A 25,720-nucleotide genomic window follows, 5' to 3' on the forward strand; every position below is an offset into this window, starting at 1 on the left:
TAAGTGTGAGGTATCAGCTAGCTGACTAACAAGGCTAACTAACCGAATAGCCAGATAAGCGACTTCTTCTGACAGTTTCTGACAGTATACCTCAGATAGAATGTCTTGTTTAGGAATTTATGCAACAAGTATGTAGAAGTGGCGCTAGCTAGCAATGTCAACTTTTATATGCTTTGTTTTTAGTATCTTAGATATATTCTTAAATGGTTTCAATTGCAGTTGCAGTAGCCACGTCACACTCATTTACACATACCAGCCATCTCACACACATAAATATGTTGACGCTTTCACTAACATATTATTATTATTCACCTTATTTAATTGCTTCCAGGTGTCCGTGAGTGATGATTTGTTCCCAGGACTCTGTACCTTTGGCGCGGCCAGGCACAGAGAAGGTACTGGTGACTTAGCTGAGTGGGTCTGGTCAGATGAACCCAACCCTGCTGCTTACAAGGACTCTGACATGCTGGTGGAGCTCTACCTCTCTACGGAAAAGCTGGTGAGGTTCTTATTGGGAAGGGATGTGTGGCCCTTTATGGGATATGGAAGCATGCTTCTTGACTACATTTAGAGCATTAAAACAATTATATAATTGTAGTTTGCACAAAACCTCTACATTCCTATATTCGTATGCTTTTAAAGAACAAGCATGTGACTCCACAAATTAGCTAATGTTCTTAAACCATTAACATGCTCCATGACCTTGATTGCTGAGTGGACATATGGGGGGGATATTCATAAAAGTGTCACAAGCATCAGAGGTTGATGAATGGCACACTGGATGCTCAGGATGTAGGCCTAAGCACAGTATTAGAGAACATAAATGACACACACCCTCTGTCTATGTATGTAGAAGTCTTCATATTTAATACCCTGATATCAACATTAAGGCTAGCATCAATAAGATAAAAAAAAAAATTGTAATCTCCTTGCTGTGTCTGTTTTTTAAAATGTTTTTTATCAAAATGACGAAACAAACTCATTGCCCTTTCCGTCAGTGTCACTGTTGAAATTATTTGGTGGGCTAGTTTATAAATGAGGCTGTGGTGTGGTTGCCTGGTGCGAAACGCTATTAGCCTCTTCAGTGAAATTGGTCTCTGGAAAGGAGGAGACAGCTGGGTGCAACTAGTGAAATCTGGCCATTAAAGCTTTTGGGGAGATTTGGATTTATCTCTGATGTCTGTGCTTCCTTGTGAGTATGCTAAGCCTTGTAAGTATGCTTGTACTTCCTTGTAAGTATGCTAAGTATGCTAAGAAAATTGAAAACAATCACGGTAAGGTACTTAGTTGTTACCCACCAATTATTTGATATTGAGATACCATCTGCATTGGACCTTTAACCTAGAACCTGACTGCCTTCTCCAGTAACAGAGACAGACACACAATAGTCACAGTCACTTGGATCTTTATTACTTTTTCATGAGTCAAATTTTGAAAGTTTTCATTGCCTGTTTGACGCCAAAAGCAAGAGTAATTACCGTAAAGTGCTTTTTTAATGAAGCAGCCAGTTTGAGGACTTGTGAGGCGTCTGTTTCTCAAACTAGACACTCCAATGTACTTGTCCTCTTGCTCAGTTGTGCACCAGGGCCTCCCACTCCTCTTTCTATTCTGGTTAGAGCCAGTTTGCGCTGTTCCGTGAAGGGAGTAGTGCACAGTGTTGTACGAGATCTTCAGTTTTTTGGCAATTTCTGGCATGGAATAGCCTTCATTTCTCAGAACAAAAATAGACTGAGGAGTTTCAGAAGAAAGTGCTTTGTTTCTAGCCATTTTGAGCCTGTAATCGAACCCACAAATGCTGATGCTCCAGATACTCAACTAGTCTAAAGAAGGACAGTTTTATTGATCCTTTAATCAGAACAACAGTTTTCAGCTGTGCTAACATAATTGCAAAATGGTCTTCTAATGATCAATTAGCCTTTTAAAATGATAAACTTGGAATAGCTAACACAACGTGCCATTGGAACACAGGAGTGATGGTTGCTGATAATGGGCCTCTGTGTGCCTATGTAGATATTCCCTTAAAAATCAGACATTTCCAGTTACAATAGTCATTTACAACATTAACCATGTCTACACAGTATTTCTGATCAATTTGATGTTATTTTAATGGACAAAAAATGTGCTTTTCTTTCCAAAACAAGGACATTTCTAAGTGACCCAAAACTTTTGAACGGTAGTGTGTGTGTATACAGTTTTCCTACTTACAAAGCATGTAGAGGTCTGTAATTTTTTTAATCATAGGTACACTTCAACTGTGAGAGACGGAATCTAAAACAAAAATCCAGAAAATCACATTGTATGATTTTTAAGTAATTAATTTGCATTTTATTGCATGACATAAGTATTTGTTCACCTGCCAATCAGTAAGAATTCCGGCTCTCACAGACCTGTTAGTTTTTCTTTAAGAAGCCCTCCTGTTCTCCACTCATTACCTGTATTATCTGCACCTGCTTGAACTCGTTACCTGTATAAAAGACACCTGTCCACTCACTCAATCAAACAGACTCCAACCTCTCCACAATGGCCAAGACCAGAGAGCTGTGTAAGGACATCAGGGATACAAATGTAGACCTGCACAAGGCTGGGATGGGCTACAGGACAATAGGCAGGCAGCTTGGTGAGAAGGCAACAACTGTTGGCGCAATTATTAGAAAATGGAAGAAGTTCAAGATTACGGTCAATCACCCTCGGTCTGGGGCTCCATGCAAGATCTCACCTCGTGGGGCATCAATGATCATGAGGAAGGTGAGGGATCAGCCCAGAACTACATGGCAGGACCTGGTCAATGACCTGAAGAGGGCTGGGACCACAGTCTCAAAGAAAACCATTAGTAACACACTACGCCGTCATGGATTAAAATCCTGCAGAGCACGCAAGGTCCCCCTGCTCAAGCCAGCGCATGTCCAGGCCCATCTGAAGTTTGCCAATGACCATCTGGATGATCCAGAGGAGGAATGGGAGAAGGTCATGTGGTCTGATGAGACAAAAATATAGCTTTTTGGTCTAAACTCCACTCGCCGTGTTTGGGGGAAGAAGAAGGATGAGTACAACCCCAAGAACACCATCCCAACCGTGAAGCATGGAGGTGGAAAACATCATTCTTTGGGGGTGCTTTTCTGCAAAGGGGACAGCACGACTGCACCGTATTGAGGGGAAGATGGATGGGGCCATGTATCGCGAGATCGTGGCCAACAACCTCCTTCCCTCAGTAAGAGCATTGAAGATGGGTCGTGGCTGGGTCTTCCAGCATGACAACGACCCGAAACACACAGCCAGGGCAACTAAGGAGTGGCTCCGTAAGAAGCATCTCAAGGTCCTGGAGTGGCCTAGCCAGTCTCCAGACCGGAACCCAATAGAAAATCTTTGGAGGGAGCTGAAAGTCTGTACAGCAACAGCCCCGAAACCTGAAGGATCTGGAGAAGGTCTGTATGGAGGAGTGGGCCAAAATCCCTGCTGCTGTGTGTGCAAACCTGGTCAAGAACTACAGGAAACATATGATCCCTGTAATTGCAAACAAAGGTTTCTGTACCAAATATTAAGTTCTGCTTTTCTGATGTATCAAATACTTATGTCATGCAATAAAATGCAAATGAATTACTTAAAAATCATACAATGTGATTTTCTGGATTTTTGTTTTAGATTCCGTCTCTCACAGTTGAAGTGTACCTATGATAAAAAAAATTACAGACCTCTACATGCTTTGTAAGTAGGAAACACTGCCGATTTTGCAGGTTATCAAATACTTGTTCTCCCCACTGTGTGTGTGTGTATGTATATATATACATATATATATAACTATAAAAATAAACTTGCGCTCACTGTCAACTGCGTTTATTTTCAGCAAACTTAACATGTGTTAATATTTGTATGAACATAACAAGATTCTACAACTGAAACAAAATCTGGACAAGATCCAGACATGTGACTAATATAAATGGAATAATGTGTCCCTGAACAAAGGAGGGGTCAAAATCAAAAGTAACAGTCAGTATCTGGGGCGGCAGGGTAGCCTAGTGGTTAGAGCGTTGGACTAGTAACTGGAAGGTTGCGAGTTCAAACCCCGAGCTGACAAGGTACAAATCTGTCGTTCTGCCCCTGAACAGGCAGTTAACCCACTGTTCCCAGGCCGTCATTGAAAATAAGAATGTGTTCTTAACTGACTTGCCTGGTTAAATAAAGGTAAAATAAAAATAAATAAATCTGGTGTGGCCACCAGCTGCATTAAGTACTATAGTGCGTCGTCTCCTCATGGACTGCACCAGATTTGCCAGTTCTTGCTGTGAGATGTTATCCCACTCTTCCACCAAGGCACCTGCAAGTTCCCGGACATTTCTGGGGGGAATGGCTCTAGCCCTCACCCTCCGAGCCAACAGGTCCCAGAGGTGGTCATTCGGATTGAGATCCAGGCTCTTCGCTGGCCATGGCAGAACACTGACATTCCTGTCTTGCATTAAATCACGCACAGAACAAGCAGTATGGCTGGTGGCATTGTCATGCTGGAGGGTCATGTCAGGATGAGCCTGCAGGAAGGGTACCACATGAGGGAGGAGGATGTCTTCCCTGTAACGCACAATGTTGAGATTGCCTGCAATGACAACAAACTCAGTCCGATGATGCTGTGACACAGCGCCCCAGACCATGACGGACCCTGCACCTCCAAACCGATCCCGCTCCAGAGTACAGGCCTCAGTGTGACGCTCATTCCTTCGACGATAAACGCGAATCCGACCATCACCCCTGGTGGGACAAAACCGCTACTCATCAGTGAAGAGCACTTTTTGCTGTATGGTCCAGCGATGGTGGGTTTGTGCCCATAGGCGGCGTTGTTGCCGGTGAGGACCTGCCTTACAACAGGCCTACAAGCCCTCAGTCCAGCCTCTCTCAGCCTATTGCGGACAGTCTGATCACTGATGGAGGGATTGTGCGTTCTTGGTGTAACTCGGGCAGCTGTTGCCATCCTGTACCTGTCCCGCAGGTGTGATGTTGTGATGTACCGATCCTGTGCAGCTGTTGTTACACGTGGTCTGCCACTGCGAGGACGATCAGCTGTCCTCCCTGTCCCCCTGTAGCGCTGCAATTTATTGCCCTGGCCACATCTGCAGTCCTTGTGCCGCCTTGCAGCATGCCTAAGGCACGTTCACGGAGATGAGCATGGACCCTGGTCATCTTTCTTTTGGTGTTTTTCAGAGTCAGTAGAAAGGCCTGTATGACAGCTTTATAGGGATGATTAATCCTACACAGTGGGCTTGTCTATCATGTAGAGAAGTGGCCTCAGAGCCCAGGTATACAGTAGCTTATTGTTGCGTCTCCCTTATGACCTACACTAACTACAGCTGAATGAGAGGGAAACAGAAAGTACAACACTCTGACACACACACAGTACAGAGACGGAGGAGATTTAGGTATCAGCACTGGGGAGGACCAACACATCTGATTCAGCAGCCAAACCATGTTCAGACCACTTCTATTCCTCCTATCGAGATACTCGACTGAACAAACCACTTCAGCATCTCTGACCGGACCTAATACACTCAGCAAAAAAAGAAAGTACGCATGGAATTGATATACAGTGTATTTACAACCCTTGAAGTTTTCCACATTTTGTTACGTTACAGCCTTATTCTAAAATTGATTCAATTGTTTTTTTTCTCTCTTCAATCCCTTTATAATAAAGATCTGTGGCTATATATTTGGCTATACAGTGCCTTGCGAAAGTATTCGGCCCCCTTGAACTTTGCGACCTTTTGCCACATTTCAGGCTTCAAACATAAAGATATAAACCTGTATTTTTTTGTGAAGAATCAACAACAAGTGGGACACAATCATGAAGTGGAACGGCATTTATTGGATATTTCAAACTTTTTTAACAAATCAAAAACTGAAAAATTGGGCGTGCAGTTTATCATAATATGGGAGTTTATCATAATATATGTTTGTAAACTTGCCATTAAATAGTGCCATAATGATTGAATGTCCAAATAGCTGTACCACTGTCCAAATAGCTGCACTACTACTGAGTAAACCTCCAATTGTTCTCCACTATTCCACCTGCTAAAACCTCCCCCCATCCCAGGTTGGATTGTCATCCCAGTGACAAGCAGACCACCCCTGTCCACCTGTATCCTATGGCCTTTGCGAGGTTGGGACCTATCCAGCACTGTTACATACTGTAGGCTTAGAGAAACAATGTAAAAAAGACCATTACATATTTATATCTGACTGAGGGATGCAAGGTACATTGAAAGGAGGTGATTCCACACAGGTGTGGTTCCAGAAGGTGAAGGAAGCATGGAGAGGTCAAGAGTTAAAAAAATAAATGTATTATTATTTTTTAAATTTTAAATTATTATTATTTTTTAAGAGAGGTCAGAGTTAGCCTGACTTGTAAAATAGGCTAAGGAGCAGAAGTTCGGTTTTGGAGAAACGTCATCAGTGCGTGCTCTGCAAGCAATGCAGTGGATGAAGGCGCAGCAAGAGCATGGTGAACGGATAGAGGTGATAATGGACAGCGAGGAAGAAGGAGAAGAGCCAGGTGTAGTGGGAAGAAGCGTGTTGAGGAAGAATGGCGTCAGACATGATAAGGAGGAATCTGGGCCAATAGGAGTGACATTTTGGGAGAAAGTGGGCCCCTGCCTATTGGCAGATCCATTTGTGGTTTCAGGGTGGGTGAGAAAGGAGTTGTGGGCAGTTGAATCAGTGAAGTAACCTGTAGCGGACTTGTGATACTGTATGTTTTTGTGTTTTTTCTGATCAGAGGGAGCAGGCGCTACCACGTTGTTTCTGGTGCAATGGTCATGTTTCAGCAGTGTGTAGAAGGGAGATTCCAAGATGTGGGATGTGTGCAGTAGTGCATGGGACAGAGTATTGTGTAATTTCGGTGGATAAAGTTGTATGTGTCAACTGTAGGGGTGCCCTTGTTGCTGGGGATCTGAAGTGTCCTGGGCGACAGAGGCAGGTTGAAGTGGCCAGAGTCAGAGTAGTCCAGAGGGTGTCGTATGCTGAGGCAGTGAAGGAAGTGGAGGGGGATGAGTCAAGGGTGAGGGATCCTGAGAGGATCCCAGTGAGTAGTAGATTTGTGCCAGCACAGAGGGATAGGGTAACGAGTGAGTTATGCTTCAGTAAGGTTGGCTTCTTAGTGTTCATACTGTAGCAATGGTTATCAACTGTACCGTAGAAATGGAATGTAACTCACAGCAAATAGATGTTGTGGTGGCAGCTGCAGAGAAGGGTATACGAGATTTGACTTCAGAAGAGTTACAGGGTGTGTTGAGGGGTGGTGGCCCGTCCTCCCAGGCCATCAAAGTAGTGGAATAGTGTAGGTGGCATCTGCAGAGAGGTACCTGGATGAGTTAATGGGGTGCTGATTTTTATTTATATGAAATAGTGGTGTATAGGGTTAGTTGGTGGTGCAAGTTTTTCCTTTTAGGAACAGGAATAATGAAGATAATTTAATGTTGGTAGGTCGTGACTGGGTTCACATTTTAGTACAGTAGGGGGCGGTGTATGCACCTTTAAGTTGGATTCGATCCGCCAACCCAATCCCAAAGAAGAAGGTGTGGTTCCGGAGTTAATTAAGCAATTAATATCTATCATGCTAGGGTTATGTATGAAAATGCTGGGCAGGCCATTATGTTGGCTACCATGGCTTTGCCCCCATAGGATGACAATGCACCCATCCACAGGGCTCGAGTGGTTTTTAATGGTTTGATGAGCATGAAAACGATGTAAACCATATGCCATGTCCTTTTCAGTCACCAGATCTCAACCCAATTGAACACTTATGGGAGTTTCTGGAGTGGTGTCTCAGACAGTGTTTTTCCACCACCATCAACAAAACACCAAATGATGGAATTTCTCATGGAAGAATGGTGTTGCATCCCTCCAATAGAGTTCCAGACACTTGTAGAATCTATGCCAAGGTACATTGAAGCTCTTCTGGCTCGTAGTGACCCAACGCCCTGTTAAGACACTTTATGTTGCCATTTCCTTAATTTTGGCAGTTACTTGTAACATACAGTGAGCTCCAAAAGTATTGGGACAGTGACATATTTTGTTGGATGCATTTGCTGTTTGTTTTGGATGTTTGTTTTCAGATTATTTTGTTCCCAATAGAAATTAATGGTAAATAATGTATTGTGTCACTTTTATTGTAAATAAGAATATAAAATGTTTCTTAACACTTCTATATTAATGTGGATGTAACCACGATTTCAGTGCTGGAGTACATAGCCAAAACAACAAAAAATGTGTCGCTATCCCAATACTTTTGGAGCTGTATTTTTGCAGTATTTGCAATTATAGGGGACTGTGTACTGTATATTTTACTGTATATGACGTGTATGTGAACAGTACTGTATGTGAATCCTTGTTTTAATCAAACATGAAGTGGGCATTATGCAATACCAACTGTATGTGTGAAATGTACAGTGTTGACAGACTCACACATGATGTGTTCATATTATGTGTATTGACTCATAGTATAGATAAATTTAAGACAATCACAATCTACACAGACATGGTTTACTGTTAGACAGATAAAGGCCAGACAAAAAAAACATACCGTGGCTGTGTAATGCACACAACCAGGGGTTGGAACCAGTTCAGGGAACTGCACAGAAAATTTGAGGAAAAATATGTTTTTCAAGGAACAGAATCAGAACCGGGAACGAAAGTGATCTATTCCGGAACAGAAACATTATTTTTAAAATAATGGGAATCGGTTAATAACGATATTTTACATTCCGGGAATTTATTCCTATCCCACTAAAAATTGCAACATAAGCCCTATGCAAAGCCCTCACTGTCACTCAGAAACATATTCCAGTGTCTGCCTGCCAGCTGAAAATCTTTGTGTGTGTGTGTGTGTGTGTAGGCTACCCCCCCGCCCCCCCTCCGAAACAGGCTACTGTAGCCTACTGACGTTACAACCGTGATTCAGAAATTAGAGAAGAATGGATTAACTTTTTCAATGCTAGTTAAGGATACTGTAGTTATCACATTTCATATTGTATTTATTAACTACAAAAAGCTAAGACGTGTTTTTATTTTAATTCTGGTGCCGCTCTGCACACACAAGCTTGTTAGCTAGCTATCTAGCTAGCTTCTCTGGTCTAACATTAAGCCCTCGCTGAAGTTCAAAGACATTCAAAGTTCCTTCATAGAAGCTGCTCCTCCATAGGTATAATTCTGTGAGCCTAATTCCGATAATGCATAACAGCAAGAGTTCCAGCGCTTCCTCCTCCTCCACCTCCACCCTCGCTATTCCGCTCCATAGCAAGCTGCTCTATCCGACTAGCTATGTAATTTAATGTCGAGCAAAAAAAAAATTTGATTTCAGAAGTTTATAAAGGAACCATTACTTTTTTGGGGGTTCGAACTGGTTCAGAACTTTATTTTGCTGGTCGGAACAGTAGAAACGAAAAAAGAATTGTTCTGTTCAGAACGAAACGAAACAAAACAAAACATGCCAAATTCACACTCAGGTTTGTACTGTACCATACATAGCTCTCTCACTGAGCACAACTCCCTCCTGCTCTTCCCACTGCTTTAACAGATAAGGACAGAAAGAACCGCACCATCATGCTCACCTACAGTGCCTTGCAAAAGTATTCGGCCCCCTTGAACTTTGCGACCTTTTGCCACATTTCAGGCCTCAAACATAAAGATATAAAACTGTATTTATTTGTGAAGAATCAACAACAAGTGGGACACAATCATGAAGTGGAACGACATTTATTGGATATTTCAAACTTTTTTAACAAATCAAAAACTGAAAAATTGGGCGTGCAAAATTATTCAGCCCCTTTACTTTCAGTGCAGCAAACTCTCTCCAGAAGTTCATGAGGATCTCTGAATTAATGATGATAAATACAATCCACCTGTGTGTAATCAAGTCTCCGTATAAATGCACCTGCACTTGATAGTCTCAGAGGTCCGTTAAAAGCGCAGAGAGCATTGAAGAACAAGGATCACACCAGGCAGGTCCGAGATACTGTTGTGATTTAAAGCCGGATATCAAAAGATTTCCACATCCCAAAGCACTGTGCAAGTGGGCTAATATTGAAATGGAAGGAGTATCAGACCACTGCAAATCTACCAAGACAAACTTTCAGCTCTTGATTTGATCACTTGGATGAACTGTCTACAGCTTGGGAGACTCTATCCATAGATCAGTCGTATATTGCACAAATCTGGCCTTTATGGAAGAGTGGCAAGAAGAAAGCCATTTCTTAAAGATATCCATAAAGTGTTGTTTAAAGTTGCCACAAGCCACCTGGGAGACACTCTCTGAACATGTGGAAGAAGGTGCTCTGGTCAGATGAAACCAAAATGGAACTTTTTGGCAGTTATGCAGGTGCATTTAAACATGGTGGTGGCAGCATCATGGTTTGGGCCTGCTTTTCTTCAGAGGGACAGGGAAGATGGTTAAAATTGATTATGGAGCCAAATACAAGACCATTCTGGTGGGAGTTGTGAGACTTTTGTCTTCCATGATCAAAACATAAAGCAAAATCTACAATGTGGTTCAAAAATTATAGGTGTTAGAATGGCCAAGTCAAAGTTGAATCCAATCGAGAATCTGTGGAAAGAACTGAAAACTGCTGTTCACAAATGCTCTCCATCCAACCTTACTGAGCTCAGCTGTTTTGCAAGGAGGAATGGGAAAAAATGTCAGTCTCTCGATGTGCAAAACTGATAGAGACATACCCCAAGCGACTTGCTGTAATCGCAGCAAAAGGTGACTACAAAGTATTAACTTAAGGGGCTGAATAATTTTGCACGCCCAATTTTTCAGTTTTTGATTTGTTAAAAAAGTTTGAAATATCCAATAAATGTCGTTCCACTTCATGATTGTGTCCCACTTGTTGTTGATTCTTCACAAATAAATACAGTTTTATATCTTTATGTTTGAAGCCTGAAATGTGGCAAAAGGTCGCAAAGTTCAAGGGGGCCGAATACTTTCGCAAGGCACTGTATGTCCTTAAGAAAAGCTCAATTGCTCAACTTGTGCGGGCATGACGGAAGTTTGTCTGCGCAGGGGTGAATCACTAGCAGCAGACTGTCTCTCTCTCTCCGCTAATGAATGGAGATTATAGGTCTGTTAAGGCGTGGCTGGGAGGGAGCCAGCCAGTTGTTTAAGACCCAATCGAATCAAGTCATCGGCCCTCTGTGACGTGTGAGGAACGTCTCTCTCTCTTTATCTTATCATCTTGCAGGTGCCTACTTGCCCAAGCTGGTGCAGCTGAAAATTAACAACAGTATGATAACGTCAGTGGGGTAAGCGGAAAGTCCCACTCTATAGTGCTCTGTCTCTGTCTCTGTCTATTGTAGTTATGTGTTGGAATTGTCTGTTAAATAAAATAAAGCATTTTCTGCTCTGAGTACTACAAACACTACTACTAGCAGCAGCTAACAGTATAAAGGCAGGTAGCCCTAGATGCTCCATTCCTATGATAGGGACAAAGCAGGAGACCCACTGTGTGTGGGTTTCCCATCCTCCCACAAAGAGAGCTGTAATTGGAACCAGAGCTAGCGTCGTCCCATGGGGATCTCTGTGACGCTTCACCCTGGCCTGGCTGTCTGCATCAGGAAAGGCCCAGAAGCAGAAGGCTCTGGAGGCCCGCAATGTGGTTAAGAGCTAGGCTTTGAAGACCGAGACCACTGGGTCCTGCTGGTAGGCTATGGGATAGGAACATACACAGTACAGGTGCAGTGGCTTTATTTCCACTAAGGCAGGCCGTAGGGAGCTGTAACACTAGGGCGAGGGGGAACAGCAAATCTGACTGAGGGCCTTTGTCTGTGGAGAAAGAGGATGCACCCGGCCTGTAAATCGCACAGCAGACAGACAGACAGACTGTAGCCTGTTTGCCAGATCAATTTTTGCTTTAGCCAGAACCTCTGTCATTCGCATGTATAACAGCACAAAGCACACAGATTTGGCAACCAGGCAAGGCTGACAAGGTGCTGCTGGAAAAAGCCTGTCGTTGGAGGATGAAGATGAAGCCATTGTGCATATGGGTAAGTCATATACAGGAAGCAGAGGATGCGAGAGGAGCAGAGAAGAGAAATATCTGTGTTACATGGCCTGGATGTTTTGTAGAGGGAGCGAGGGATAAGAGAGGAGAGGGAAGGTAGAGTGATACAGGATCAAGGTATATAAGAGAGGAAAGGAGCAGAGGGGAGATAGAGAACTGTGTGACCCACCCTGTGAGGAACAGCCAAGGGCCGGCCGGACGTGAACAGCCTCTATAGCATTTCCTGCTCTGGGCTGCAGAGGCTGATGAGGAGAGAGTGTTTGTTAGGGAGGGTGGTGGTCAGGGACAACTGAATACTGCTCCTGCCGTCAGGAGAGAAAGTAGGGAGTGTAGAGAAAGTAGGGAGTGTGCTGTTGGGGCTAAGGTTGAGGGGACCAGCTTTTAAAAATATACTGAAGTTTGGGACAGACCAGAAGTCATAGATAAACAAGGCTTCCAAAGGGTTTCCCATGGACCTGGGATTGGATGCGGGGGCTGGGTAAGTGTGCAGAGAGTAGGGATAGAAAGTCCAGAGGGGTTGTGGAGAATGCAGTATGCTGGCTGGGTCCTGGAGGCCTGTCGGGAGACTGTAAGGAGTGTGCTAAGGTCCAGGGGTACTCATAACAGAGGCTGGTGAGAGAGGAGAGAGTGCAAGGGAGGGAGGGCTGGGACTGGCAGATGGAGGTGTCAAGTGGGGACCGCTTTGGGAAAAGGGCTGGTAGGATCCTTTCAGATGTGATTATTTTTCTTTATCATCAATTCCAAATTTTCGGACAAATACTATGTCTTACAACTGTTGCTATTTTATTATCGTTATTAATGGACAGGTGGCCTTTGGTCTAAAAGACAACCATTTTGGTCGCATAGTCCTATGCTCTAAATATTTCTGCTGTGCTAGCTGGAGTATTGATAATTTGGTTGGTAGCACCTAGTCTCACGTTGCCATACCTCCAAAATCACATCGCGGTCACGCCTCCCTTGGCGGTCTTTAGAATTTTGTATTGCAAAAACTGTTTGAACAATACGCTGGCTCCCAATGGCAAGATTTTGATTGGATGTTACATTTTAAGAACCCTCCCCCCACACGCCCATAGAAGGGGTGCTGTGTGTTATGTGCATCACTGTTTTCTGTCCGGGTAGGACACATTTTGTAGAGTTGTTGCGTATGCTAGTTTCAAGTGTGGCCGACAGTCTGCAATTTATATTTATTGAAATTGAATGTGGGTTATGCTGGTAAAGTCAAAAGTCCCAAAACATTCTAAACTGCTTTGGTGACAAACACACTTTGTGCCTTGTCTCCATAGAGCCCCACACTGGATATGTCATAATATCCATAAAACCTAGCGGTCAATCGTTCTTTCACCATTAATTTCAGAAACACTTAAAATAAGGGCTGTGTTTCATGTAGGCTTACCCTGGCATGACGTTTTAAAAACCATGTAAATCTTTTGGACAAGGTGACTTTTATCAATATATTCGGCGCTATTTACTCTCAGATTAAAACATGCTAATTAGCACAAATCAGACATCACGCAAGACTACAAATCCTCGCAAGCTTCTGCACATTGTCTCTCAATGGCAACTTTGCTAACAGGTACATTTAAATAAATGTGGTGGTAGGATAAGCCTACACAAAACACAGCCCTTATTTTAAGTGTTTCTAAAACCCCCTATGGGAAAAATGAATGGTGGAAAAACTTTTGGAACCGTTTCCCTTCTTCTTAGGTTTAACGGTAGTTGGCATCCATTGTTAATTGTGCATTACCGCCACTGTCTGGATGGGGTATTGAATAAGAAAACAACATTATGGGAAAGGGGGAAAATGACATCATACAAAATAAAACACGTCAACTAACATAAAAAAAAATGCAATCATACTTTTTCCAATCACAGTCCAATCCAAAATACATTCCTTCACAGGCTCAGGAGCCTGTGATGGGGCTACATTCACCGACAGGATTTCTTGCACCGCCTTGGCTGTGAAATCACGAAGTCCCCAAAAATGTTCAGCAGCATTCAAAATGATTCCAATTTTCGTATACTTTTTCTCCGCTTGTGCTGTACAAGTTTATGACCATTACAATAAATAATACAAAGTCCACCTTTTTACCATGTATCATTTCACTGTCCATTGGTTAATGGGAAACCTTCACCGGTCTTGGTGGCTCTACTACAATTGCTTCTTCCCCGCTACTCGTTCCTTCTAATTTTCTCACCGCCTCCAGATAAGAGACATGCTGGACACTCCTTACCCTTGCCACCTCATTCTCCTCCACCCTAACAGGGCACTCCAAGAATTCAAGCGCATGTTCACCTCCACAGTTGCAGCATTTCCCTTCATATTGGCATACAATACTCTTCCCTTCTGCACACACTTGACACATGACCAAATATTTTAGATTTATGACACTGAAGGGGCTTGTGCACAAAAGCTCTTACAGGGTATCTCATGAATCCTAACTTTATATGAGAAGGGAGAGACTCTTCATCAAAGAACAGTAGCATGGATGAAGTGAACTTCTTTTCTCCGTCCATCGTACAGGTCAATCAACGTGCACCAACCACTCCTTCGATGTCTTCAGTAATATCCTCTACCTTTTATTTCTTGCGTCACCCCAGAAATAACCCCCTTGATAGGCTCCTTGCTACGAAAACCCACACAGGAAACATTCCACTCAGATATCTTTTTTGAGTCTTAACACTCGCGTCTTCTGCTCCGCAGACACACAAAAATCTAAATAAGACCACTTCTTGTGACTCTCACCGACTCCACACTTTGTTCCAACACATTCCAGATTTTCCTGGATACGTTAAACGGATTTCTCAAGTAGCATTCATCCAAAACCCTGACACTGACCAAAAACAAGTCTAGTGGATTCCTATTTTCCAACATAGCTTTACTTCTCGTTTCCCGTCGTCTTCGCCACTGTAACCCACTCATTCCCACTCCGTACTATTAGCTTCACTCGACTCTCTAGCAGTTTCAAACAAAACCTCAGTTTCTGCAATCATCCTTCCGTAATCCTAGCTACCTGAACTATTTCCCTGTTTGTCCGCTAGGTTTTATGGGTGTTATGACTCATGCAGTGGTACTCTATTCGTCCACATGGCTACGCTTTACTACCACAGGTTAAATCTTGAAGATTGCCCATTATTTCGCTGTAGTAAGGACCCGAATAAACAAAGTGAGTGGGAGAACCTATTTAAATTAAGTAAATGTTTAAAAAAACATTTTTATTTTATTTTTTACAGTCCTAGTAGTAGGCCACTTTGTAGGCTAACTCAACTGAGCTGCTAGCTAATGTTACACATTGTTTAGCTACGTGAATTAAATGTCACCAGCTAGCTAACTTTCTATTAGCTAGCGATCTTGATGTAATTATTGTAAATGAAAACAGTCTCCAAATGCTTTTGTAGAAAGCGGTCATGAAATGAGGAGGGTGAAATTGCAGCTCCAACTGTCAGAAAAGGGAGAGTGTAGGCTACTGGATAGCGCAGGTAACTTTGTGGGAGAACATTATGAAAACATTCTCCAGTTCCAGACCCGAGAGAGAAAAACCTTGAGGACAGAGAGATAATAGCGACATAATATTCAGTGCGGTCTAATTTGAGTATAATGAAGCCTGTTTCTTTGTGATGTTTTCTGTCCTCAGATAAAGAAAGCCTGTGTTTGCAAATGAAGAGAAGGGTCCCAATGAATGTTCAAAAAGACTAATGGTGCATTTCCATACATGATTTACACCAGTGTTTTACCCATAAGGCTCAGACTTTTCGGTTTCCATCTACGCGGGCCAGCACCCTTGTGCCACTGGGCCATGTCTCTGGTGGACCTGCTCTCACTTTGGGCCAAAGCCAAGCCACTGGTACTTTGCAGTTTAATTTACATAACAAAGGCTAATTGTGAACTAACACCTTCTCACAAACCAACTGTGTATACCAGCTGTATTTTTGTATACAAAATGTTGATAACATAGGTAGGCCTACCTATATGTCATGAGTTATATGTGTAGGCCTACTTATGTTAGCACAGGTTGTATACAAATATACAGTTAAACATCACACACAATGTATAAACCTATTACAATTGGGGCAGGCGAACCCTGCTGGAGGTCTGCTGGGTGTGCAAGATTCTGTTTCAGCCCAGCAATAACACACCTGATTCAACTTATCAAACCCAATGAGTTGACAATCAAGTGTGCTATTTCTGGGCTGTAACAGAAGTTTGGTCACCCAGTAGAACAGGGATCAGTGGAGCAAGGTTGTGCTATCGCTGGTATGGTGTTTTTTCTTTTGTTCACCTGAAATTATGCTTTAGTAATAATAGTCTACTCCTCAATGATCTATTGTTGTTTTCACTAAGATGTCTAATCTTAACATACGAGTTATCTTATTTGTACATTTTATAGTGATGAAGGGTTGATTCTTTCAAGGGAAGTGTTTTAGCTTGTTTTAATTGTTAAACTATTTTATTCAAATGAACTAGTGTCAATTTTGATTAATCGCATATCACAATCCTGCAATAAAGAGGGGAAGGGCTTCTGTCTCTGTCTGTTTCCGTGTTGTATTCTCAAATGAACATTTCCTTTTTGTCTAGTAGTTGAACGAATTCTTTTCAGATGGTCATACCAAGAATCATTTAGCTATTTGATTTTGAATTGTAAGACCCCTTGAAGTATCAAAAAATGATTTAAAAAATATATTTGTTGAAAACAATGTTTGGACCTTACTGCTGTTAGCCCATACAAGTGCATTGAATGACATTCACTACATGGAACAACAAAAGGAAGTTTGTTATGAAGTGTCTGTCCTATATCTGAGAGATATAAGAAAGATCAGGAAATATATACATATCTTTTTTTTACATGTATTTAGCCACTTATTTTTGGCACTAAACAGTCTAAGCCCTGTCGAAGCTGGGGAGGGGGTTCTACTAAGCTATTTAGAATAGCAAGATAATTTGATTTTGAATTTTAAGACCCCTTCAAGTATCTCAAATAATTATATACAGCACCAGTCAGAAGTTTGGACACACCTACTCATTCCAGGGTTTTTCTTATTTTTTAAAAACTATTTTTTACTATTTTCTATATTGTAGAATAATAGTGAACACATCAAAACTATAAAATAACAGATGGAATCATGTAGTAACCAAAAAAGTGTTAAACAAATCAAAATATATTTTATATTTGCGATTCTTCAAAGTAGCCACCCTTTGCCTTGATGACCGCTTTGCACACTCTTGGCAACTCTTGTAACATAACAAAATGTGTAGCAAGGGAAGGGGTCTGAATACTTTCCAAATGCACTGTAGGTGGATTGAGACGCATCCAATGCAAAAAGAAAAAAACATATCTCTAGCTTAAACTGATGCATTTTTATGGGGATTTTTTTATTATGCTAATTATATTCCTGTGGGTGAGTGAACATCGACCTTAGGGGGTTTTAAGTGCCGACATATAACATTGGTTAGTGCAAATCCAATCTTTAAAATGTAGGTACAGTATGAAAATAATATTAGTCAATAATATCCTTTTTTTATTAACATTTTGTTGGCTTTATAATCATGATAAATTGAACTATACTGAACAAAAATATGAATGCAATATGCAACAATTTCAAAGGTTTTACTGAGTTTCAGTTCATATAAGGAAATCAGTCAATTCAAATAAATTCATTAGGCCCTAATTTATGGATTTCACATGAATGGGAATATAGATATGCATCTATTGGCCACAGATACATTTAAAAAAAGGTAGGCGCGTGGATCAGAAAACCAGTCAGTATCTGGTGTGACCAACATTTGTCTCATGCAGCTTAACACATCTCCTTCGCATAGAGTTGATCAGACTGTTGATTGTGGCCTGTGGAATGTTGTTCCACTCCTCTTCAATGGCTGTGTGAGGCTGTGTGAAGTTTCTGGATATTGGCGGGAACTGGAACATGCCGTCATACATGTCGATCCAGAGCATCCCAAACATGCTCAATGGGTGATATGTCTGGTGAGTATGCAGGCCATGGAACAACTGGGACATTTTCAGCCTCCATGAATTGTGTACAGATCCTTGCATTATCATGCTGAAACATGAGGTGCTGGCGGCGGATAAATGGCACGACAATGCGCCTCAGGATGTCATCACGGTATTTCTGAGTTCAAATTGGCATCGATAAAAAGCAATTGTGTTTGTTGTCCATAGCTTATGCCTGCCCATACCATAACCCCACCACCACCATGGGGCACTCTGTTCACACCATTGACATCACCAAATCGCTCGCCCCAAAAGACACCATACACGTGGTCTGCGGTTGTAAGGTCGGTTGGACGTACTGCCAAATTCCCTAAAACGATGTTGAAGATGGCTTATGGTAGAGAAATTAACATAAAATTCTCTGGCAACAGCTCTGGTGGACATTCCTGCAGTCAGCATGCCAAATGCACGCTCCATCACAACTTGAGAAATCTGGCATTGTGTTGTGTGACAAAACTGCACATTTTAGAGTGGCCTTTTATTGTCCCCATTACAAAGGTGCACTTGTGGAATGATCATACTGTTTAATCAGCTTCTTGATATGCCACACTTGTCAGGTGGATGTTTTTTCTTGGCAAAGGAGAAATGCTTGGGATGTAAACAAATTTGTGCACACAGGTTCCTTGACTAACCTGTACCCCCACACATTTACTCGGCACCAGGCCCCCTGTATTCTACAATGTTACTTGTTATCTTTACTTTATTTCATTTTGGAAATATTTTCTTAACTCTATTTCTTGAACTGCGCTGTTGGTTAGGGGCTTGTAAGTAAGCATTTCAAGAATTCGGCACATGTGACAAATAACAATTGGTTTGATTTGAATATGAGATAAATAAACGTTTTGTGCGTGTGGAACATTTCTGGGATCTTTTATTTGAAACATGGGACCAACACTTTACATGTGGCATTTATATTTTTGTTCAGTGTAGCTAGTTAAACCTAGGTAGCTTACAACGTTAGCTGACTTTTCTCAAAACGTACTTCATTGTGGCTAGCTTCTTCTTGGCCCTAATGCTAGCCTGCACAGCCAAATATCACTCCAGAAAAAAAAAAATATTGATATGGCCAGCGTTATAGACCATTTCTCCCTTCTTGCCGCAGCTTTAGCTAATCTCGAAATATCAGAAATGCAGCGAAAACCAGCGTGCTGCAAGCGTTCTAAAAATGTGCTTGTTGACTAAAAGTGCTTGTTTTTAGTCCCCCCCAAAAATCTGTCACTACTCTGGTGAGGACCTTTGGCAAGGCATTTGATTGGTTTAACGTGTTACGAGTCGTCACTGATTTAACACCCCTCTTTAGTAGATTTCCTCAGTGACACTTCCCCAGGTTTTACAGATGGCAAAATTAAGGAGGCTTTTATATTATTTGAAAAATTGCCTTCTATAGGTTCAGGCCAGGGACCAATCACAATGTGAACACAACACAAAACATAATTTGATTGGTCAGATTGTGGCAACTCATTTACCAATGAGGGGATTCAATTATCTGGCTCGGGTTACCCTGGTGAGAGGAGTTTGCAGCGGTTGAAAAGTGATTGCATTAGTTTTGGAGGCGGTGTTATGATACTAATAGTTTGTCGAGCCTGGTGGTTAGTAGGGTTGTGGCTACCAGTTACAGCTCCATCTAGTTGTCACGTTGGGGATAACAGTTGTGGACAACTGTAGCATTTTAGCTAAGCCTAACCCAAAACCTTTTCCTAACCTTAACCTCATTCTCATAACCAGCTACGTAATGTCACTTCTGTTCGTAGCTGGGTTAGGCTTAGCTAAAATGCTACAGTTGTCAACAAACCATCAATCTCGACAAACCATCTGTATCATCACAGGGGCTCCAGGGGATGAGCTTCAAAACATGATTCATATAGGCTATCTAAATACCTTTAAATCAATCTATTACCCTGGTGCTCGTTTTAAAAGTTGGGTACACCAGTGCTACTAGTACCAATGAACAAAGCCCTGCCGGTAGCCTTTTTCCCCCCTGATGTTCTGTTGTGACAATTCCACCCTTGCCTCTGGATCATGGCAGTGTAGGGACCTGGGAACCACGCTGTCTCACCTTCAGGTGCTGTGGATATCTCACTGCAGCCTGGCAGACCTGGATGGTGTCCCCTCCTCCTCTCTCAAGGTAGAGTTTGTAGTGGAAAACCTTTGCAGTGTACCATCATGAACTACAGTCTACAAGACCTGTTACTCCACCTGGCTTCTATCCACCTCGTTCACCTGTGAAAACCTCACAGTTCAACAAAGGTTGACGTTTTATGTATTTTACTACGTAAATGTTGAGTTCCACTAAACCTGAGCCTGTGTTGGTATGTCCTCTCCCTACGCTAGGAGCTGTATGTGGCCTACAACAGAGTGTCGGACCTGAGTCAGGTGAGCATGCTGGAGAATCTACAGCTGTTGGACCTGGAAGGGAATGATGTGGATGACTTGGTGCAGTACCTGGGCCGGCACTCCCAACTCCGCACGCTCACCCTAGAGGGAAACTGTATGCACCCCCACCCTAATGCCACACAGGTATTTGCACACACTCCTACACTCCTAACCCTCACCACAATCATGTGTATTATTGTATATATTACTGAATCTGGATTTTAGATACTCCAAGATGTGTGTGTGTGTGTGTGTGTGTGTGTGTGTGTGTGTGTGTGTGTGTGTGTGTGTGTGTGTGTGTGTGTGTGTGTGTGTGTGTGTGTGTGTGTGTGCGTGCGTCCAGGCATGGGGGTTGTGAGTGTTTGAGTCTGGTTATGAAATTATCCAGAATGACTGTGCTACCATGGCTCTGCATGCTGGGCTCAGGCTGTGAGTCATACTCTCCACAATGTCCCCCATATGGGCCCAGATGATAATGTCCGCATCAGGCAGAACAGGGTGGGACTGGAGAGCAGGGGACAGGGAATTGGTGTTCAGAGCAAAACAGGCTTTGCTTTTGTAAGTAGGGATGGTACAAGCTGTGGTGATGGTTAGTATAAACATTGCTCAACTAGGCAGGGTGGAAAATATACTCCCTTTAGCACAGGTGTTGATATGGGAATGAGCCCATATTAAAGTGGTATATTAAGGTTTCGCTATAACGACGTGATGCAGTGTTGAAGTGGTATGAATGGATGAGTGAATGTGTTTATTTTTGACCCACCCAACCAGCAGCAGGAATTAGGAAACTGGGGCAGTGAGGGAGGGAACGCTGTCCTGAATATGCATTAGGCTTGGTCCAAGCTCTGAGAGAGGGGTCCTTGGGTTTGCTTTTTTTTCTTATTTTCTAGACTCTATACCTTTGGTGGAGCACAGAAAGTGCAGCTCTCTCTTTTCTTCTCTCTCCTCCCCCTCGGTCTCGCCTCTCTCTTGTCTCTTTCCCTCTCCCTCCCCTCTCTCTCTGTTGGTTGGTGAAGGGTGAGAGTACTCCGCTCTAATTTAATCTCTTAGCAGCAGCATAGTGCTTTTACTGGTCTCTCTCCCTCCTCTCTCTCCTCAGTGCTGTCTCCCAGTGCTGATAAAGGACCAGAACACTGTACAAAGTGCAGATTATTGCCATTATTAGCACTCAGAACCATTTTCTTTGTCTCCTCCTTTGAACAGAATTTACACTCATTGTGGCTTAAAGCTCTTCTAACAGGGCTATGTTCTTTTACAGTGTGTTATTCTGGTGTTAAGTGGTGTGTTTGGCATTGAAAGGATAACTTTGAAAGGTTGGACATTCCTTGGCCTTAATCGACCATTAAAATCACAACCAAAGCACAACATTGGACCCTTTATGAAGTCACCTATCATATTTGTATCACCTAACATACTGAATCGACTGTGTAGTTCAGAGGTAGGCAACTCTGCTTCTCCAGGGCTGCACTGGATGCATTTATTCAAGCCCTGTTTTAACACACCTAGCCTAATTCAACCTGTCATCTGCTTATATGGACCTCGATTAGTTGAATGAGGTGTAAGTGCTGGGCTGGAACAAAAGCCTGCACATACTGCAGCCCTCCAGGACTAGATTTTCCCCACCCTCCATGTAGTACCCTTTGACTGAGCTGGTCTTCTGCAATTGAAAGTAGTTGGAGTGGATCTGTTAGCGTTTCTTTTTTTATGTGCGGGATCTCTTCCTTCAAGGTACCCTCTCGTGTTTCTTCATCCTGCCTTCTCCTTTCCCTAGTTCGAGGAGGAAAAGGGTTACTGCTACCAGTTGGCGGTAAGGGAGCTGGTCCCACAGCTGCATTACCTAGACTACATGTGTGCAGAGGAGAAGGCAGGGCCTGGCTGCACCAGCTCCATGGGGGAAGACTGGGCCCTGCTCAGAGAGTCCATCAAAGACGGCAGCTGCGTAGAGATGGCACAGGGTGTGTGTGTGTGTGTGTGTGTGTGTGTGTGTCTTTTTGCTTCCATAAGGCCATTAATACTACTCTGTATTGTACTCTTCTATATGTTCCCTCTTCCCTGTCTGGCCATAGAGGAGAGAGCAGCCAGTGTGAGTGCCTACTCCAGACCCAGCTCTGGCCAGCGCCTAGCTAACAGCCTCTCCAGTTCCCATCCCTCCAATCGACCGGTCAGTGCCAGGCCCCTCTCAGCAGTTGACTCCAGACCCCTTTCTAGGTCATGACCCTTATCAGGGGCTGGATCCAGAGCCTTCTCTCCTTCCGGGTCCAGATCTGGTTTTGCTGATGCAGGTCCAGCCTCTGTGGACCCAGATGCTAGCGTTCTGATGCACGGTGAGATACTGTATTGGTGTCCTTAGCACTGAAAGCCCTACCATCTCCACATACAAGTCCCCACTTTTAGTAACTGAATATGGCCCATATAGTGAACCAGGCTTATTGTTTTGTATCCTTCTTGTGTGTTATTCAACAGTTTCTAATGTATTTGACTTATTTTCAAAAAGTAGCATCCAAATGTATAATTAGTCAACACTGCCACCATGAGGACATGTTGTAAACAGGGTCTGAAAATTCAACATCATGTCGTTTTAAATCAGCGATCATTGATTTTCTGACCCCAGAAATCAGGCATACTATGCCTTTATCCAGTTTCATAATTTCCCATGTTGTGACAATCCCATCCCTGATTAGCTATCCTCCACAGTAATTCAATGTTTTTTGTTTCTCTCCAGGTGCAGGGAAGATCTTGTTCTGTGGGAACCCTGTCCAGGCCCTCAGAGCCAGGCGACAGAAGATGAGGGTATGTTGACCCATCAGTGGGGAGAAACTGTAGATACTGAGATCTTACTCATCTCTGGCACATTGACCACCACAGCAGAGATTTGACAGTTTTCCAGCGCCAATGGAAGGTGGCCCAGAGTGAAGGTGGAATAGTTGTGTGTTGTGACAGACCATTATGGCTGGGTGACGTTGCCCCCCCGTCTCTCTAATGTGATGTCAGGATGAACAGAAGGAGATAATTATCCGAGAGATGAGGGGAGGGTGATGGAGCGATGCAGCTGTGGCCCAGGTGACATGACAGATGGAGCTCCCTGCCAACGTCCGACGATCTGTCATCTCTACACACTCTGTCACTTTCTCTCTCTGTTCTTCACTGTATTTCTTCCTCTGCTATCCATATTCTATATCTTCATCCCTCTCACCATTCCTGTCCCTCTATCCCTCCCTCTGATTCCCTCTCTCTATTCCCCTTACACTCCTATCTCCAACCTCTTCCATCTCTCTCTCTCTCCCTATGCAGGTGCCACCCCCACCTCTGTGTAAAGCTCTGTCTTTAACTTCATAATGTCTCCCTGCCTCTCTCTCCCTACCTTTTGTATGCAGACTTCGGCCCCCTCACCTGTGTCCACTCCAAGCGCCCCACCCCTCCATGTTTTGGAGCACACATATGACCTTTCGGAGCAGGACGGACACCAGCGCAGCGATGTGTTCTCTGAGCTCAGGGCCTGGAGGGAACAGCATAACATGTACTGACCACTTAGTCCTGTGTCAGTCAGCCAGCCACTCTGAACTGACTTTTCACTCTTTTCTATGACTGTGTTCCAGATGTCTATTAGCCAGAGGGATGGCCTCAGATACTGGCCATCCTCCACAGTGATGAAGAGAAGGATGATGAAGGAAGTCTCAGCATTTTCAGTGGCGAGGAGGTGGGTGGAAAAAGAGACGGGTCGAGTCACTGGGCAAACACTGGCTCGCCAGACTTACCTTTCCAGTCCCCCTCTTCAGGTGAGTCTCTCTCACCTCTGGTGTACAAGGCCATCAAACATGTCAAACCTATTCAGTATATAAAATATAAAACCAAGAAACCTAAATATAAATCCAAGGATTTTAACACAGAATAACTTGAAATCACACTACCACAATGCAACATCAAATGTTCTCTAGTACACTATGCTTCATTTACAGATGTGTTTCAGATAAAAGCCAAATCCCTTGAGGTGGCCTGTATCTCCCTGTCCTCTGAATCCACTCTGACGCCCTCTCCCCCTCAAAACGCCACATCAGACCCTGGTGGCCAGAGGGTGTCAGAGCTGTGAGCGCGTAGACTGAGGCTTAGTGGTGGGGTGGCTGAGGCCAGGTCTGGGACTGCTGTAAAGCCTACTGACGACCACACAGAGCTAGGGCCAATTAGAGGAGACCCAGGCTTGAGGAACCAAGGGCTCCAGGAGTCTGTGAGGCCCAAAGTCCCTCTGCTTCCCCAGGATACTCACCACCTGCCACACAGGCCAGCCTTCATCCCCCTAGTCCAAGGGCTCAGAGCTTCTGTGCAGTCCAGCAACGGGCATCAACCAATCACCTCATGCAGACCACCAGAGAGGATGGCCATCATGTTTAGGGAAGAGGACCCTGGGGGCTGGATTACATCCAACAATCACCTGAAGAGTGGAACATGGGATCCAAGTGTGAACTTCCTATCTCAATGTTTTGACTCCCTCTGCTGGACAGTTAGAGAATCATTTGCTTCCCTCTTTTCTTTCCCAGCTCAGAATTGTACAGTACTGACACTGATCTCACAGTGCCTTTACTGAGGACAACAGCCCTTGTAGGGGGAGGCACAGTCCCAAAATTCAATTTTTGTTTTCTCAAGGCAACGGTGTGCTTAAGGACCATGTGGACGCCTCCGAGCGGTCGGATAGGCTGTTTGGAGTGTTCATCCGACTGGATTAAAAAAAGTACTAATAATGTCCCCCCAACTTCTAAAACCAAAGTTGTGCTCCTGATCATAGCAAAAGTAATGAAGACATCACATGGAGGTTTCTAAATGAAATAGTGTATGTGCATATAATCAGACTGTGTCAGAGTGCTTTAGGCTAGTACTAACACTACTGGAGCTTTTTCAGAATATTTGGAAAAAGTTAGTTGGCCAGTGTTCCTGCTTAGAGAAATACCCCTGAGCTGCTGGATCAGGACCAGTGCTATTGTGAAGCTTACAATGGAAAGGTCAGGACCAGTGAGGAAAACTGATCCTAAATCAGTTTCTAAGGGTTCAATGTAATTTAATTGCTGTTGGTTTTGACTAGAGAAACTCTGTGACACCTTCCTCTTCATGTGGCCATGCTGCTGTTCCAGTTTCAACTGACCTGAGCCCTAGGACCATGCCCCAGGACTACCTGACATGATGACTCCATGCTGTCCCCAGTCCACCTGGCCATGCTGCTGCTCCAGTTTCAACTTCCACCTGACTGTGCTGCTGCTCCAGTTTCAACTGTTCTGCCTTATTATTATTCGACCATGCTGGTCATTTATGAACATTTGA

General features: G+C 43.4%; 2 protein-coding genes across 3 annotated transcripts in view; one reads left to right on the plus strand and one right to left on the minus strand.

The window, feature by feature from the left end:
• Positions 1 to 407, minus strand: part of LOC112252501 (GTPase HRas) — a 38,849-nt gene extending 38,442 nt beyond the window's left edge. Inside the window, exon 1 of the mRNA XM_024423765.2 lies at positions 313 to 407. The gene's annotated coding sequence lies outside the window, so the exon portion shown is untranslated. The remainder of the gene's footprint in view (positions 1 to 312) is intronic.
• Positions 408 to 420: 13 nt separating this feature from the next.
• On the plus strand, positions 421 to 24,189 carry LOC112252500 (leucine-rich repeat-containing protein 56-like). 2 transcript variants are annotated; one of them, XM_024423763.2, is made up of 7 exons: positions 421 to 499; positions 20,067 to 20,165; positions 20,372 to 20,557; positions 22,185 to 22,368; positions 22,480 to 22,737; positions 23,136 to 23,203; positions 24,010 to 24,189. In XM_024423763.2, exons 1-5 carry the CDS (start codon positions 464 to 466, stop codon positions 22,626 to 22,628), a joined length of 654 nt encoding a protein of 217 aa, XP_024279531.1. In that variant the 5' UTR covers positions 421 to 463; the 3' UTR covers positions 22,629 to 22,737; positions 23,136 to 23,203; positions 24,010 to 24,189. The 2 variants fall into 2 exon arrangements, with proteins under 2 accessions (XP_024279531.1, XP_042179162.1); XM_042323228.1 differs by lacking the exon at positions 20,067 to 20,165.
• The last annotated feature ends 1,531 nt before the right edge of the window (positions 24,190 to 25,720 follow it).

The sequence above is a fragment of the Oncorhynchus tshawytscha genome, linkage group LG06, assembly GCF_018296145.1.
Source record: "Oncorhynchus tshawytscha isolate Ot180627B linkage group LG06, Otsh_v2.0, whole genome shotgun sequence".
In the NCBI taxonomy this organism is placed as follows: Eukaryota; Metazoa; Chordata; class Actinopteri; order Salmoniformes; family Salmonidae; genus Oncorhynchus; species Oncorhynchus tshawytscha.

Coding starts and splice junctions, on each gene's coding strand:
- LOC112252500 (XM_024423763.2), top strand. CDS start 464: ATGCTGGTGGAGCTCTACCTCTCTACGGAAAAGCTG. Junction 20,166..20,371: donor TCCCCTCCTCCTCTCTCAAG/GTAGAGTTTGTA, acceptor TCCCTACGCTAG/GAGCTGTATGTGGCCTACAA. Junction 22,369..22,479: donor CTGCGTAGAGATGGCACAGG/GTGTGTGTGTGT, acceptor GTCTGGCCATAG/AGGAGAGAGCAGCCAGTGTG.